Genomic DNA, 15,609 nt, shown 5'->3' with positions numbered 1-15,609 from the left:
TTTGGCATAAATACCCGGTAGAGAACATATCTATATCTTTGTAATTTAAATCTTGAATAGAAAGGGCTCTTAAATTGACCAATTATCTTCTGCATGCTTGTTACAGCTGTGAGTGCATTCGGTATTTCTTCACCGATGACTTAAATCGGCACTCGGGCAGGCGATTGGTCTGAGGTCTTTTTGCGCAGTTGTGCAATGCTGGGGTGTATTACCCGGGCTGAGATTCTCTCAGCCACAATCACGTGGGTGACAATGGTCATTGTTTAAATGTTTTGGGGATGTGAAACTTGTTTCTGCATTGAACATTTTATTAGCTGGTGAGAGTTTCTGGTCTTGTGTTGTTTTGTGTTGCTATTAAAGTTATTTGTTTGAACGGAATTGGGTTGCCGACGGTGATTGTTGGCTGCCTGTTGCCTGATTTCGAAAAGGTACCGTACCTCTGCTTACTTTTGGGTTTATGGGGACGTTTTGCTGATGATTACGGGGTGTAGAGCGTACGAAGTAGAGTTAAACATCTTTGGGTGGGTGAATGTTATTTGTACCTGTTTTGGTTGGCTTTGAAGGGGTTTTCGTTCTTAGGGTGCTTGCTGTGACATCGAGCGAGTGTCTGGTTGTTGGTTGTGCTCGGTAAGGGTTTTGGTTCTGAGTGTTGAGAGGATATGCGGATGAGTTTCTAGTTTGAATATAGTAGAGGGACGTCGTGGGGGTTTGGATTACTGGTTGTAATTTGGGTTGGTCGATTACGTTGTGCTCTCCACCGAATCACCCCACACAGTCATCACCTCAAAACAATCATGTGCTCCAGAATCGCATCCCCCAGACCTTCGCAAGCCACCTGGGTAAACCCAAACCCGGAAACCCAATACTGGCTCGACAAGTCATCAAGTTCAATGAGCCAGCTGTCGTGGGGAAATGATGTCTGGGACGTTCAAAGTCCAAGTGTCCAAGCTCTATCCCCCGACGCAGCCACTCCTCCAGATGACAATCGACTTCACGAGGTTTATAGTCTTCCGATGCCACCGGTGGACGGGAGGGGAAGAAGAGGAGCGGTGGCGGTGCCGAGTGAGTGGGGAACGGTTATTAGAGAGTTAGAGGATTCCAAGGGGGAGGTGGTGGATGGGTTGGATGTGAGTGGGTTTGGGGATGTGGGGATGAAATTTAGAGATCCGTTTCCGATTCGGTTGAAAAGACCTACTTTTACACGGCAAGATGTCCAGCTAGTACCAAACAGAAACCGCGCAACAAAAAGTGCGTTGTCACCGGTCGTTGTGGCCAGAGAACGAAAGCAACATACTGTCTCGCCGGATCCTTGGTGGCCGTCCACCGAGCCTTCGGAACAACAGTTGGATTCATTTTTGTCTCGACATGACGCTGGCGATTATAATCCGACGCTGGATTTCTTGAAAGGGACCAGTCTTTCGCTGATTTCTCATTCTGAGATAAAAATCAGAAAGGAGCCAAAACAGAAAAGGATTGCAAGAGCCTGTGTCGGTTGCAGGTAGGTGTTGGAAGGACTCGTCCAAAATACTTGTACTGACGTTTTGCAGAGAGAGTAAAGTTGTATGTGATGAGATTCTTCCTCAATGTGGGAGGTGTGTACGGCTATGTTTCAATTGTTGTTATTTGGAAAAGCCTAAGAAGACTTCGGCGCCAATCAGCTTGTCGCCATCGAAACATACGTCAAAGACTAGCACTTTAGTTGTCAGGAGAAAAGTCGATAATGCACGAGCTCGGGCAGTGGTACTAGCACGAACGCAGCCTTCAAAAGAGGAGATTTGCAAACCTTCACATGCCTCCTTACCGGCAAAGGTTCCACTACAATCAATTGGGATCGTTCAGACTCCGACATCAACCAGCGCACTGTTAAAGGCCATCCTAGACAGAAATACGACGCCGTTGATTTACGACTCTACTGACCCTAGCGACGCTTTCCAAACGGATGCTTTCTGGTCGGATGACTATTCAGGTTCGGACGAATTTGACATTCATGAACACTTTGACTCGCTTATGAGTATTCAAGAAGTGTCAAAGACTGCCAACTTGACACCTCCGAAGAATATGGTATCTTCAAGACTGAGCCCAGCAAAGAAGACTATGATCGAGTCTTTGATGAAAGAGTTCTGGATACTCTTCAACGAACAGTGGTCGACAGCTGTTGAACAACGTGGTGGTGGATCTTCAGGATCAAGTAACTCGGCATATCGTTCGTCGCCATCTGCAAGTTCGCAAAATACCAACGATACGACTCCACCTGGTGATAGAAAAGGCAAAAGGCGAAAGACTAACGATGACGGTGGAAATAATTCGGAAGATGAAGACGATAGAGATCCAAAACGACCCAAGAACGCTTCATCATTACAAAGCGACAAGCCAAAATCTATGTTCGCTTGTCCATATCGAAAACACAACCCCCAAACCTACCACACCCGCAATCGTGCATGGCGGACTTGTGCGCTGAACTCTTTTGAGAATATTGCTCGTCTCAAGTATGTCGTCTCCAGATGACTTCTTTGCGTTGTGAAAATACTAACAGGTGATAGGGGTCATCTCTACCGCCACCATCGAATCTTCCAATGTCCTAGATGCAAAGGTCTATTCCCCAACAAAGTGGAACTAGATGCACACTTCATATCGATCGAAGGCTGTGAACTCAACACTAGAGAGCTTCAAGAAGGCATCAACGACGATACGGAGAAGAGACTTCGCAGCAGGAAGAAAGCACATAGAGATCAAACTGAAGCTGAGCGATGGGTGGAGATATACGGTGTACTTTTCCCTAATGAAACTGTACCGACACCTTGTAAGTCGTTCCATGTTTTTTAGAATAAGAGTGAATGTGACTAACAAAATCGAACACAGATTTTGAAGAAATCGAGACTGAACCCACAAATTCACCACACTCCCACGACCTCTCAAATTACGAAGAATACTCGCGTACGGAGTTACCGCGCATCTTCCGTAGTGCCCTTGAAGAATCGATAGCACGAGAAGCTCAACCAATTGAAGAGCGACTGCGTAGTCAACTCGTTGGTCTGATTCGCGAGTGTCAGGATCGTATGTTTTTGAAGTACAGGTCTTCGCAGGTCCAGACAGGAGGCTCGGGTGATGGACCCAAGTGTTTAGATACGAGTGTTAAAAGGGAAGAACATAGTTCAACTGCACCTCTAAAGGGCATGGACTCGCCATCAACATCCGATACCTCCCTTCCCTACCTCGAGGGTAGCAGTAAAAGCAACCGCGACTCCGGCTACGACGATAACTCCTCGGCACCTTCAATTCACCAATCCATCCCCAATGATACACCTCATACCAGCGATAATCCAACAACAAAACTCGAAACTCTACCTTCATACACGAGTTTCGGGGTGGGTGAGGATCTCGAAACAAGTTATTTCGCGGATGATATCGCGAGATACGATATCAATCAGCAGTTCCCGGATGACATCTTCGGTGAGAGTAATGGGTTTGTGGATGGGCAGAATTTGTTTGAGTGGGAGTTTGGAGGGGGATTCGGGGGACGGTTTTGATGTTTTTTGGGGTTATGTGGTGAACGTGGTGTTTGCTGAGATACGTTTGGATACTTTATTGATAATTTATGCTGTCAATGTCATTCGACAATCAAAACTTTGACGCTCAAGGTGTGCCACGAAGTGGGAGAGCCGCTGGCACTGGAAACGGATCGCTATAAGAGTCATAGTCACTCCACGCTAGACCCTCGGTTAATGTCTCGCTAACAGCGGCTATCCTAATACAGCACTTAGTAAATTTAACCTATATCATATATTGGTAAGCGAACCACGGTTCCCTCATTGACCGTTCAATCTCGCTTAAACATCCTAAGTATAACCTTAATAAATTATCGAACTTCATTTGTGATCCGAGTTTGTACATACCATTCAGCAAATCCAGCCTTCGAGATTTAATTTGTTTTAAGAGGGGCGGTATAAGATGGACTGATTGTCTCGACTCTACTTTTGTTTTTCGTTACGGATTTTCGGTTTTTAGATGTGCAAATACAACTTCTGACCACATCCAATATAACAAGAGTTCTACCGCTAAAATGGGACCCTTCGATCATGCAGGCCGTATCGACAAACTCCCATTACTGGTACCCATCTTCCCCTCCCCCAATTCCGCAAAATCCAATCTAACACAAATAGATCACAATCCTCATCCTCTTCACCCTAACCCTCACCCTCGTCCTCACCCGTCTCATCCTCCTCATCCGACACCACACGCCCTTCCACTTCGACGACTACCTCATCCTCCTCGCCACCCTCTTCCTCATCGGCGGCGTCTCCCTCCTCCTAACCTTCATCGACGAGATGTATCTCTTCGAAGCCGTGCTCTTCGCTTCTCCCCTGCCCGCCCTCCCTTCAAACTGGATCGCTCAGGGGTACGATTACCATGAACGCGCTGTGGGGGTCATGATCGTGACGTGGGCGGTGATTGTGAGCGTGAAAATGAGTTTTCTGGCGTTTTTTAGGAGGCTGATTAGGAGCGTGGAGGGGATGAGGTGGTTGTGGTGGACGGCGGCGGGGTTTAATGGGGTGGTGGGGGGGTATGGGTTTAGTGTTTATGTGGCGAGTTGTCCGGTTTTTGGTAATCCTAGGATTTGTGAGTTGGATTCCTATGATCTGGGTCATGGGTGACTTCTGCTGATATTTGTGTTAGTCCAATGTACTACCAGTGTTCCACTACGAGCAGCAGTAGGCTACTCACTCGCTCAGATGGTACTTGATGTAGTAGGAGATCTTCTGAGTGAGTACTCAGAGCAACCATATCTGACGTCTCTACTAACAACACCACAGTAATAGCCATCCCCATAAAACTAATCCTCGCCATCAAAATCTCCCCGAAAAAGGAAATCTATCTGACCCTCTCCCTCTGCCTCACCGTGATCCTCATAATCGTCACCATCATCCGTGCCTCGGGTCTCGTCAACAAGGGCAAACTCGATACCACGTGGGAGATATTCTGGCAGATCATGTCAGCGGAGATAGGCATCATGATTGCTACGGCTACGACGTTTCGCGCGTTGTTTGTGGCAAGGGATGCCGAGAAGGGGGTGGCAAGTAAAGCGAAGCAAACGCCGGGGTCGACGAGTTCACGGACTTTGACGAAGAAGAAACCATCAGAGAAGAGTTATGAAGAGGAGGTTGAAGCGGGAAGCCACCTCGCAGACCTCCCACCACCACAAAACGCCGTCTTACCTCCCCAACGCACCGTGCTGCCCGGAGTCCACACCTCGATCGAAGGCCGCAGCTCGCGACGTGGATCACGACAAGGCGATGAGTTCGGGGCGTTCGACGTGAGTCCCACGCATGCGATCTTAGCCGAGTATGAGCGCGAGGATCGCATTTCCGAGGAGAATCTGGCGCCGAATACGATTGCGGTGAGGCGTGAGGTGTGGTCGAGTTCGGAAACTTTAAGTGTTCCTCTGGTGGATGAGATGGGGATGTGAGGGCTGATGAGATATAGGCGCTGATGAGTGAGGTGCCGCCGAGTTTTCAGAATTCTTTTGAGTTTGAAAGAGGGTCGGGTTGGGAGTATTGAAATGGGTGTTTGTATTGTGAGTTAGGAGGTGGGATTTATGCGTGGAGATACTTTGAGGGGGAACTTGGACTTTGGGATGTTGTGTACCGAGTGAGAAGTAAATCGATAGTCGAAAATTATCTTCAGCCAAATAACAGCTTTTGTGTCATCATTTACACCACATATTAATCGACTTCACAATGATTGAGAATTGATTCTAATCCCAAGAAGAAAATTATCTCCTGCAAGCCCGTTACTACTTTCACGACCAACTTTAGTTTAGAGAACTAGAAGTTCTTGAGGTTAAGCATTGGTGGTGATCCAATCCAGAGCTCGCTTAATGTCTGACACGGTCGGAGAGCTCAAATTCGATAGGCAACGATGCTTTTATAAGGTTTGTATGAAGTAGGTAGATGGTCCAATGGTAACTGTAGTAGCAAACTTGAATGTGTTTGTTGTCTGGGGTCTAACTGGTAGAATGATAAGAACTAAAGTCTAAGGAGCTCTGGAATCGTTTTTCGACATCAAGTAAGGAGTTGATCCCAAAATAAACCAAACTCTTACCTACAAAGTGTTATGATGATATGGGAAGTTGGGGACGCATTGAACATTTCTTCTGTAATACTCAATGTAATAATATCTTTTTTAAGACGATTTGGGGAGCTTCATGGTAGGTTGCGGGTTGTTGATATCGAAAATCCTCCCCCCAAATGCGGATGCAGTACGAAAATGAAGCAGAAATCGCACCTGAAGTAAATCAAACCAAGAATAAAGTATTACAATTGTTGATATATCAATCTAAATGCAACCTATTCGGCCGGATAGTAAGCCCACAAACTCCAAAAATCGTTTTAAACGGTCTCCCCTCATCCGAAAGATACGAGAAATGCCGTTTTTCCAACGCCGCGTAGAGCGCTCTCGAGATACCATCTTCATCTCCATTCGCAGCCACAGAAGCAGCAAGCGCATGCTTGAACCATTGCTCGGCAAAAGCCCACCCTTTGTGTCTCTGGTAGATGATCCCAACGGTGATCTTCGCCCAAATTGTACGCTCGTCATCCCAACCAAAGCTATTCTCGGCTTTGGTTATGATTCTTTTGAAGAGCCGCTCGGCAGGGATGACGAAATTCCCTTTTAAAACAGCCGCGGTAAGTCCAAGCAGTGCTTCCATTAGCTCGAAGCTTTTGAAACAATCTTTGCTCCATTTCGTGATACCAGGATAAGATGTCGCTGCCTCTGCAATTTGCATGGCACTCCAGAATTCTTGGGACTGTGATGCGTTGTGTGCGAATTTGTTGTATAAACGAAGAAGTTCGGTTCGAGCCTGCAGACCTTGAATCTCAAGGCCCATAGGATCGCTGCCACATTGAAGAACAATGGCTTTGAGGAAAGTTGCGACACTATCATCATTGGCGACGATACGCGCGCGCGCCATCTCGATACTGTGCTCAATCCCAGCTGGGGAACCTTGCGAAATTGTACCCTGGGTGTGATGCATAAGATTGACCGCAGAAAGCTCGTCTCGAGGTTTGCATATTCTGGTTCGCCGATTTGTGATTCTCTTTTTTCTCCTCGACGAATCTGAAACATCATCGTCTTCTGCCATCTCCTTACTGCGTGCCAGAAAAGCGAGTGCATCGTTTTGACGCGCCCATCCATTCAAAAGCTCTACTATTTGCAATATAACTTGTCGTGTGCGCCGATTTTGCATACCAAATTTGGAGATGTGAGCGCGAGAAACACCTTCAATTATCCGATCAGCCTTTGTAAATTTGTCTTGCTCGACATAAAAGGAAGCAAAAGCGAATGCCACTTTCAAAGTGTCCTCATGAGTTGCTCCAAGGACACTCTCATGGCCTTTAAGAGCAGTAAGGAACATTTCTTCAGCTTTCTCGGAATCGCCCAGTTGAACGCTCGTCCGCGCAGAACCGAAAAGTGCAGCCAGTTTCGATCTCGTGAGCCTTTGCCAGCTGAGGGCAAGGTTTTCTGCTTCCTCAATCTCTTTGTCCGATTCCGAGTCCGATTGCGTGTCGAGAGTTTCAAAAACAGACGAAGCTTTAGCGACGTGCTTCCTCTTTAACTCTTTCCTCGGTCGTACAGAAGAAGAAGCATTTGGTGGTGATAAAGCCGTATCTGTGGGTGTGTGATACAATATGTCGCCGGGTGTATCAACGTCTTCCAGAACCAAGATGTTAGTCTTGCCGCTCAGTGGCATTGTATCTTACTTACCGATCACTTCGGACTCAGACCGGACCTTTTTAGACCTGGTCGCACTCCTCTCTGCATCAGTCTTGTCCCAACGTAAACCACCATAAAAGAAGACTGTATCTTTATCCTCTTCTCTCTTTCGTTTTTCAGCCTTTTCTTTCATCCACTGAGCATGCTGGCCTGGCAAGTTTTTCTGCCAGCCCCAATCTTTGAATTGCTCTTTATACCACTTCGCACTGCACATAATTAGCGATCCATATCACCAAGACGATAAATTACCAACTTACGACTCAGGCATCGAGTACTTCTGTTTCATAATACGCATTGTATCTTTGAGACTTCGTCCATTATCCAGATAAAGTTCCCTTAACTCATCTTTGTGACCTTCCCAATCTAGATTTCCATGTTTTGACCGTCGGGCGTTGGGTAGTATTGGAGGGTTTACTGTAGGATGATTGTTGGCTTTTCGGTTTGTGCCTCCAATCATTTCAACATCTTCGTTGGGGATCGAGTGAAGTTCGGCGGCTATATGCGGTGTTTGCTCTGATCCCCCATTGTCTAAGGGGGTAAAACCTTCGAGGCTATGATAATTCGTATGTTGACGTTCAGCAGAAGGATTAAATGTGATTTCATTGCCTTGAGAGAAAGGACCCGATGTCGATGAAGTCCAATTGAAATCCTCTGGTAGGGTTGTGGGAGCATTGAAATCCATATCTACTTCCACGACAATTTCTTCTCTGTCGAAAGTTGAAGTGAAAGCAGATGATTCAATTAAAATCCAAAGGAGTAACGGGTTGCGGGTCCGTTGTCACGCAACGTACTTGCGGCGCTCGTACTGCAGTCTTATAAGATTCTATTGAAATAGTTAGAGATCTGGTACGCAAAAAAATCCCGAGAGCTCTCGATATAGTTTCGCTGCCTTAAGGTTGGTAGCTTGCCTCGCTACTGCGCAGCTGACGTCGCAATTCGTGTCAGTCGATAGGCAAAGGGCACGTCGCCCAATCTCTATGCCGCCAAGAAAAGGGTAGCCAATAACGGTGGGATGCAAAATGAAGCAAAAGTTCCAATAAGTCCTTGAGGCACAGGACGGACGAGCCGCACGAGGCTGCTCAATAGAGCAGGCAGCTCCCAAGGCATAGATTTGAAAGACCACAAAATTCTCAAAGGTTCCCAAAAGTTCTTGGCAAGGCCAGCAGACGAAATTCCTCTCCTCCTTGCGATAGGTCAGAATTTGGGCGGTGCAGATCGCAAGACCAAGTCCAAAAAGGTTCCCAGAAGTTCCTTTGTCCAGCCTCCGAAGGCAGGCACCACAATGTCCAGTTTCATCCCGAGATTCCTGCGAACTTTCTGAGAACAAAAGATCTCGAAAGAGTCCCTCGTTTACAAGAAAGCACAAAACACCATTCAACTGGATAGCTAGGGAAATTAAATTTCAAACGTCCGCAAACATCCTCAAAAGTTCCTGCTTTTGTGTGCGTTGTACGTGATGCTGTTCTCTCTTTGACTTTCTTGAGGCGGGCGATTTGCAAATTCGTCTACCAAACTTCACAATAGTATCCGACAAAAGTTCCATGAAGAACATAATGGGAAATTTGGCACTGGTATATATAGGGAGGCCAGGTAGATCGTTGCGGATTCATTCTGGCTCAGAAACATATCCTAAAAGCCGTTTGACGCAGAAGCACGTTTGAGTCTGTTCGTGTCTATTATTTCACGATCGTTGTGACGAACCACCCTCTTTTCTCGCTTCCGTCAAAACCTTTAGTGCCAATTTCGAACATTTTAGAAGGTCGTGGTCATGGGGAAAGCAGGTAAACGTAACCAGCCATTGAAAAAGGTTAGTTTCAATCCTTTCAACAAACATCTGGACTGCAATAACGATCTTTCGAGGACGCGGCAAAATGGAAACAAACAGTTGATGAAAATGATTCGCAAATGTTGAGTTGTTCGCGCGTATGGCTCAATAGAGGAGAATCTGCAGGTGCAACTGCATGCAAAGTTGCACACAACCATGAAAAAGGTCACTCCCCAATGCTGCAGCGCTGGCTCGAAGAAGAGGCCCGTCAAGAACCTTACAACACCATTGATGCGGCGCTGAGTCGCGGCAGCGGCAAATAGGCCCAGTGTCATGATAAGGAATTTATGGGAACTTTGGGGAAGTTCTGACGAGAGCGGTGGGTGGACGAATGTAGTCGATAGTGCGGCTGAGTTGAAATCCTGGCAAATTAGTCTCCTTTGAGCAATAGACGAACTCCTACCTCTGATCTAGGCCCGACATACGTGTGCATTCATCGCCTCAGTTGAGTGATAACTGCCGCTTTAAACTAGTGACTTTGCGAACCATTCTGCCTTGTGCGATCCATCCGCCAGCCTTAAGATTCATGACCTTCAACATCCGCGTTGAAAATGTTCTTGTCGCCGCCGAAAATTCGTGCTGGGCCACAGCCTTATGTTGAAAAAATCAATCGTTTTCCCCCGAGTCTACAGAAGATGTACCATAAGAAAGTATGGATAACATTCGCCGCAGTAATAGGACTTTAACAGTTGACAAGACTCTGAGATCGGAAGCTACAGCCGGTACTGAGATTGGCGTTGATGCTTTTGCCGCGTTGGAAGAAGAACCAGCAGTGCCCAACATAGGCGGGCATAATTGTGAGATTCATATGTATGAATGTCGCTACAACAGTCGAGGAGAAAGAGTATTCCTGCAAAGTGGCTGTAGATCTGAGCTTGATGAAGAGCCCGAGGACAGCATCGACGCAGCCCTTGTCCTGACAAGATACTATTCGGAAGACAAGAAACTCGATGAGACAACGCTTGATATCAGATCACCATACATCAAGGCGGCGCTTGAACAGGTTATCGGATCGTATCCTGGGGTCAACATCCATACCGACGGCCCAATATTAATAAACGATGATCCATGGTGCCTTTTCCACTACCGCAACGAGCTGCGCGGATACGCGGCGAAGCTTCGCAACAAGAAAGCGAAAGAACATATCCACTTCGTACTCCAGTATATGGCAAAGGTTCTGCGGCGCGAAATAGCAAACTACGAAAGCTTGATGGTGAATAATGATAGAGAACCTGGACTTGAGTTCCAGAACTTGTGGATGGCTTTCAAACCTGGAATCTTGCTCTATAAGAAGAGTGGCGATTCCAAGGATATTGACATGATCTGTAGGTTTAGGGAAATGGAAATCAAGAAAGACTCTGATACTAGTCCAAGTTACTGGCGTCTGAAAGTTGAAATGTTGGCCTGGGTCGGGGAAGAGCTCAAATATGTGTTGGGTAGATTCCACATCAACAAATATGATGGCTATCGACCACTGACTGCGTTGGATCTCTACCCTTTAGCGTACCACCCAGATACGGAACTAGTTCAAAGGCGTGTACTAGCAAGGGGAAAGAAGTATGTCACTATGTTCGGAGTACATCATTGCTTCCATGACGGTATTGCGAGCCTCGTGGCGTTTGCTGGCCCGCAGTTGAAATTGATTTCTTTCATGGTGAGTCCAAGTCCTTGTGGTGATAGTAACTCGCTCAACTCCGAGATAGGCTCGTGGCAGAGTGATGGTAGACAGGGCAGAATTCAACAACGACGTTCGATTCGTAATTCCAGAAATCGTCCCTGATTCCAAGATCATCGATCCTCTGTTGGGGGAGCATCTTACCCTGTCCGAGGAGGAGCTGCTGATTTGCGAGTACAACATTCCCGCTTTTACTTTATCGACCAAGCGATGGGGGCTCTTTAACGTGTCGAATCTTGACCGCGTTGAATATAACCACGACGCATTCTCCCGCCTGATACTACCATCTGGCGTCAAAAAAATGCTCTCGGCCTTGGTTCATCTTCAGGAAGGAGAGACATCGCAATTCGATGATTTGATTGTCGGGAAAGGAAAAGGATTAATCATACTGTTGCATGGACTTCCAGGCGTTGGGAAGACATTCACAGCAGGTTGGTTCCTCCGAATTCAACCCGTCCCCAGCTAACTTCGTGTGCACAGAAAGCATAGCTGACTTCTCGAAACGTCCTTTATATACAATCGGGAAATCCGATTTTGGCCACACAGCTTTCCAGGACTCCGAAATAAGGTTGACGGCCGCGCTCGCAAGAGCTGCGAAGTGGAAGGCCATCGTGCTCCTCGACGAAGCGGATGTCTTTATGCAGGAAAGAGGTGCTAATGAAATGTTCAGAAATGAACAGGTTTCAGGTAGGCGTAGATTAACTAGTCCGAAACCCTGCTAAAAAATTATTAGTGCTGCTGCGTATACTGGAGTATTTTGAAGGGACAATGTTTCTCACCACCAACCGAGTCCAAACAATCGATCCAGCATTCAAGTCAAGAATTCATTTGTCTCTCACCTATCCCGCCCTGTCTTCCGAATCGAGAAGCGAGCTCTGGGAGACGTTCATCCTGAAAGGAACAGAAGAGAATTCTCGCCCAAAATGGCTTACGGCGAGGTTCCTCGATAAAATTTCCAAGGAAGAGGTCAATGGACGCGAGATAAAAAACATCGTCCGCGTAGCCCATGCGCTGGCATTCAACGACAAACGATCAATGAAAGCAACCGATATTCTTCAAGGTCTGCAATCGCTAAGGACCTTCGAGAGGGACTTCAGCGAAGCCGCAGCAGCCAAGAGGAAGCAGGATTACGAGCACTTTGAACCGTCAAAGAAGGTAAAAATTGGTGATCGCATCGAAGATGAAGAAAGGAAAGATCCTACTGAGCTGGCAAATGAAGGGCGTCCTTGGTGGAAATTCTGGTGATGAGTCTCTGTAATATTTTGTCAGGAAAGTAAGAACGAGAGGTTCGGGTCTGGAAACTTAGATTCAGGGTCGCTCATGCCGGACTCGGCGCCGATCGAGCTATTCGCCGGAGATTTGTCGGTCCGACACCAATAGCAACCTTCGTTATGCTCGTCGATAAAGTGGCTGTCGGCATTTATATACAAGATGGGTATTCTATTCCGGATGCCTTAGGCTTGAAATGAAGTAGGCAGACAGTCTTGCAACGCTGGAATCTTGAGTACCAATTTGAGCATTGACAATGTAAATTGAGTCTATAAATGTAAACAGTTCTACTTTGAAGATGCCCTGGCGGCATCATTACCTAGCACTATATGCATTGCTGCTCTGTGAACGTCTAGGGGTATATCCTCCTCCCTAATAACGACTGTTCCTCAATCTCATATAGTAGCAGTTTCGGTTTTCTCTATCAGCGACAGATCACTCTGCGCTGTGATATCCCTTCTCTGGCATTGCCTTCCGTATCATCTTGATTTACGAGGTGATTGTAGCCTCAGCTCCGCTTGCTTTCACTACACCGCCCGTCTCCCCGGAAGGTATTTTCATTGGCTGACCACGATGCCTCGCTGTCAGCTCTGTGATTTCCTTCAACATCAGATTTCGAGTGTCGCGAGTTAGGTCTTCCACATCAGCGGTGGTCAATCCTTTCGTTTCGATTGGTTTCAATACTGCAAAGCGTCAGAAACACGGACAACTCGGGGCAAGAAGGTGGAAAAGCTTACCCTTGAGTGGAATCACTCCAGATTTGAACATGAAACCTTTGACATATAATATGTCGGAGTAATTGGCCGCAACGACTGGCACAATAGGAACGCCAGCTTGTACGGCTAGATGGAATGCACCCTTTTTGAAAGGCAGTAGCATCGGCTCTTTTGAATAGCTCCTCGTCCCCTCGGGGAACATGAACACGCTCTGTCGTTGGCTTGACACTTCTTTGGCTGCACCCTCCATCGCTGACCGTGCATTATTTGGGTTCGTTCTGTCGATAAATACAGTCCCAGAAAGCGACATGAACCATCCTAGAAACGGTATTTTTTTCAATGAGCTCTTCGCAGCGACGGAGCAGAACCTAGGAAATATGCAACCCAGCATCAACACATCTAACTCGGTCTGATGGTTTCCCACAAATACCGCCGGGCGAATGGTATTTAGGTAGTCATGCGGATCTTCAATCTTAAAGGTAACACCGGTCGTAAGCTGCATGACGTATTTGAAGCATCGTCCTGTTGCCCATTGCCCGCTTCGATGATATCCCACCACGCGAAAACATATTGAAACCACGACACCATACGCAGACGCAATAAGGAGGGCAGCGTAGGAAGCGAGAAGTCGTGCTGCGAAGCCCGCGGCAGGTATTCGAAGGGAGAGTGCGTAGAATGCCAAAGTGAGTGCGAGGTAAGCAGCTCCCAGCACCTCGACATAAGAAATAAAACCGGCCATGTCGGAGGCCCGCGTTCGTAACAAGGAGATTCCAAACTCAGATGCGATCGCAGTTGTACTTCACAAGACCCTCTCGAGGAGGGCGAGAAGATCACATGCGCTTCAAGCAAGTAGGTTTCGGAATTATTTTCCTCGATGTTCAAAATCGGTACAAATTTATTGTTGAGGAAGATTATTCGGAATGACAACGTCAGGCCTGCAAGCGGGGCAAACACCTCCGGCTTGCAGCTGTCAAGACCAATCACATGGTCTCTGTTGTGTATGCCGAGCGTATGGAAAGCTTGCTTTTTTTTTGCGGTGACAAGCAATGCTATACAGTCAGCCACAAGAAGCAACTCGTGATTGGTAAAGGTTGATACAAACCTTGACTATGGAAAATGTTGCTCTCCAACCACATATGCTTGTGAAATATGTTGGTTGAGTCCAACAGTAAGACGCAGAGCTCGTCGATCACGTGACCGGAACCAGCCCTCATTTCATCTCTGACGAAGATTCGCCGAGAAGATTTCGAACGAGAAATATAAACGCAATAAATTCATCTTTCTTTTAGAAATTTACATTCTTTTTCGAAAATGGGGTCACAAGAGGGATCGTCAGCCATAACCATAGGCGTCTTAGCTTTACAAGGAGCTTTCAACGAGCACGTTCAATTATTACGGGAAGCCGCACAGATCCTTGCCACCAAAGATATCATTCAGAGAACATGGACGTTTAAAGAAATCCGCAACAAACCAGAACTAGACTCTTGCGATGCCCTCATTATTCCTGGCGGCGAGAGTACAGCAATCTCTTTAGTGGCTCAGAGATGTAATATGTTGGAGCCACTTCGAGATTTTGTGAAGTGAGTCACATGAAGCAGGTCCTTGGATGAAACTGATATCTTCATAGAGTAATCAGAAAACCGACTTGGGGAACCTGTGCAGGCTTAATATTACTTGCTGAAGCAGCGAATGCAACGAAGAAAGGCGGGCAAGAATTAATCGGTGGTCTCGATGTTCGTGTCAATCGAAATCATTTTGGAAGACAGATTGAGAGTTTCCAAGCGGATCTCAATCTCCCATTCCTGCAGCAAGCGGATGGGAAAGATTTTGATACTTCTCAAAAGCCATTCCGGGCAATCTTCATTAGAGCACCGATAGTCGAGAAAGTCTTGCCACATGTATCAGGAGCTCAGACCGGTCAGGCTAGTCTTGACGAGACGGTAACTGCGCCATCGAGGACGATCGATGAGAATGTTGCGAAAGGCATCAAGTTAGCGGATGTTGAAATTATGGCCACTCTTCCGGGACGAGCGGCTGCTGTTCAAGATGACAAGAAGGAGAAATTGGATGCTGAAGCTGGTGATATTATTGCGGTCAGACAAGCTAATGTGTTTGGTACCAGTTTCCATCCGGAACTTACTGGTGACCCAAGAATTCATGTTTGGTGGTTAGAGCAGGTCTCGGAAGCAGTTGATCGGAGGAGGGCACTTGCGGCGGAAACTGCTGAATCGTAAAGCTTGTTAGACTGTGTTCCTCCTCCTTCATACATCTTTGAACCTGTCCTTGGTAGAACATCAAATGATCAACCATCTAGAGAGAGTCACGGTATGCCGTCGATGCATATATTAGTT

General features: G+C 46.8%; 6 protein-coding genes across 6 annotated transcripts; 4 read left to right on the top strand and 2 right to left on the bottom strand.

The window, feature by feature from the left end:
• Positions 1-794: 794 nt before the first annotated feature.
• GLAREA_09830 (Zn2/Cys6 DNA-binding protein) lies at positions 795-3,527 on the top strand (the record flags this gene model as incomplete). Its single annotated transcript, XM_008086426.1, has 4 exons — positions 795-1,498; positions 1,548-2,486; positions 2,541-2,800; positions 2,860-3,527. The coding sequence occupies 4 exons, from the start codon at positions 795-797 to the stop codon at positions 3,525-3,527; spliced, it is 2,571 nt and encodes an 856-aa protein (XP_008084617.1).
• A 533-nt stretch (positions 3,528-4,060) lies between these two features.
• On the top strand, positions 4,061-5,464 carry GLAREA_09829 (uncharacterized protein; the record flags this gene model as incomplete). The annotated part of the gene is made up of 4 exons (XM_008086425.1): positions 4,061-4,108; positions 4,161-4,617; positions 4,675-4,761; positions 4,812-5,464. 4 exons carry the CDS (start codon positions 4,061-4,063, stop codon positions 5,462-5,464), a joined length of 1,245 nt encoding a protein of 414 aa, XP_008084616.1.
• Positions 5,465-6,328: 864 nt separating this feature from the next.
• GLAREA_09828 (uncharacterized protein) lies at positions 6,329-8,455 on the bottom strand (the record flags this gene model as incomplete). The annotated part of the gene is made up of 3 exons (XM_008086424.1): positions 6,329-7,710; positions 7,765-7,979; positions 8,031-8,455. 3 exons carry the CDS (start codon positions 8,453-8,455, stop codon positions 6,329-6,331), a joined length of 2,022 nt encoding a protein of 673 aa, XP_008084615.1.
• Positions 8,456-10,250: 1,795 nt separating this feature from the next.
• On the top strand, positions 10,251-12,518 carry GLAREA_09827 (P-loop containing nucleoside triphosphate hydrolase; the record flags this gene model as incomplete). Its single annotated transcript, XM_008086423.1, has 4 exons — positions 10,251-11,252; positions 11,302-11,704; positions 11,754-11,960; positions 12,007-12,518. The coding sequence occupies 4 exons, from the start codon at positions 10,251-10,253 to the stop codon at positions 12,516-12,518; spliced, it is 2,124 nt and encodes a 707-aa protein (XP_008084614.1).
• Positions 12,519-13,031: 513 nt separating this feature from the next.
• Positions 13,032-13,997, bottom strand: GLAREA_09826 (Glycerol-3-phosphate (1)-acyltransferase; the record flags this gene model as incomplete). The annotated part of the gene is made up of 2 exons (XM_008086422.1): positions 13,032-13,225; positions 13,280-13,997. 2 exons carry the CDS (start codon positions 13,995-13,997, stop codon positions 13,032-13,034), a joined length of 912 nt encoding a protein of 303 aa, XP_008084613.1.
• Positions 13,998-14,569: 572 nt separating this feature from the next.
• On the top strand, positions 14,570-15,492 carry GLAREA_09825 (Class I glutamine amidotransferase-like protein; the record flags this gene model as incomplete). The annotated part of the gene is made up of 2 exons (XM_008086421.1): positions 14,570-14,838; positions 14,886-15,492. The coding sequence occupies 2 exons, from the start codon at positions 14,570-14,572 to the stop codon at positions 15,490-15,492; spliced, it is 876 nt and encodes a 291-aa protein (XP_008084612.1).
• Positions 15,493-15,609: the final 117 nt, after the last annotated feature.

Source organism: Glarea lozoyensis (assembly GCF_000409485.1).
Source record: "Glarea lozoyensis ATCC 20868 chromosome Unknown GLAREA4, whole genome shotgun sequence".
Lineage (NCBI taxonomy): Eukaryota > Fungi > Ascomycota > Leotiomycetes > Helotiales > Helotiaceae > Glarea > Glarea lozoyensis.
This window is presented reverse-complemented; position numbering and strand designations above follow the sequence as displayed.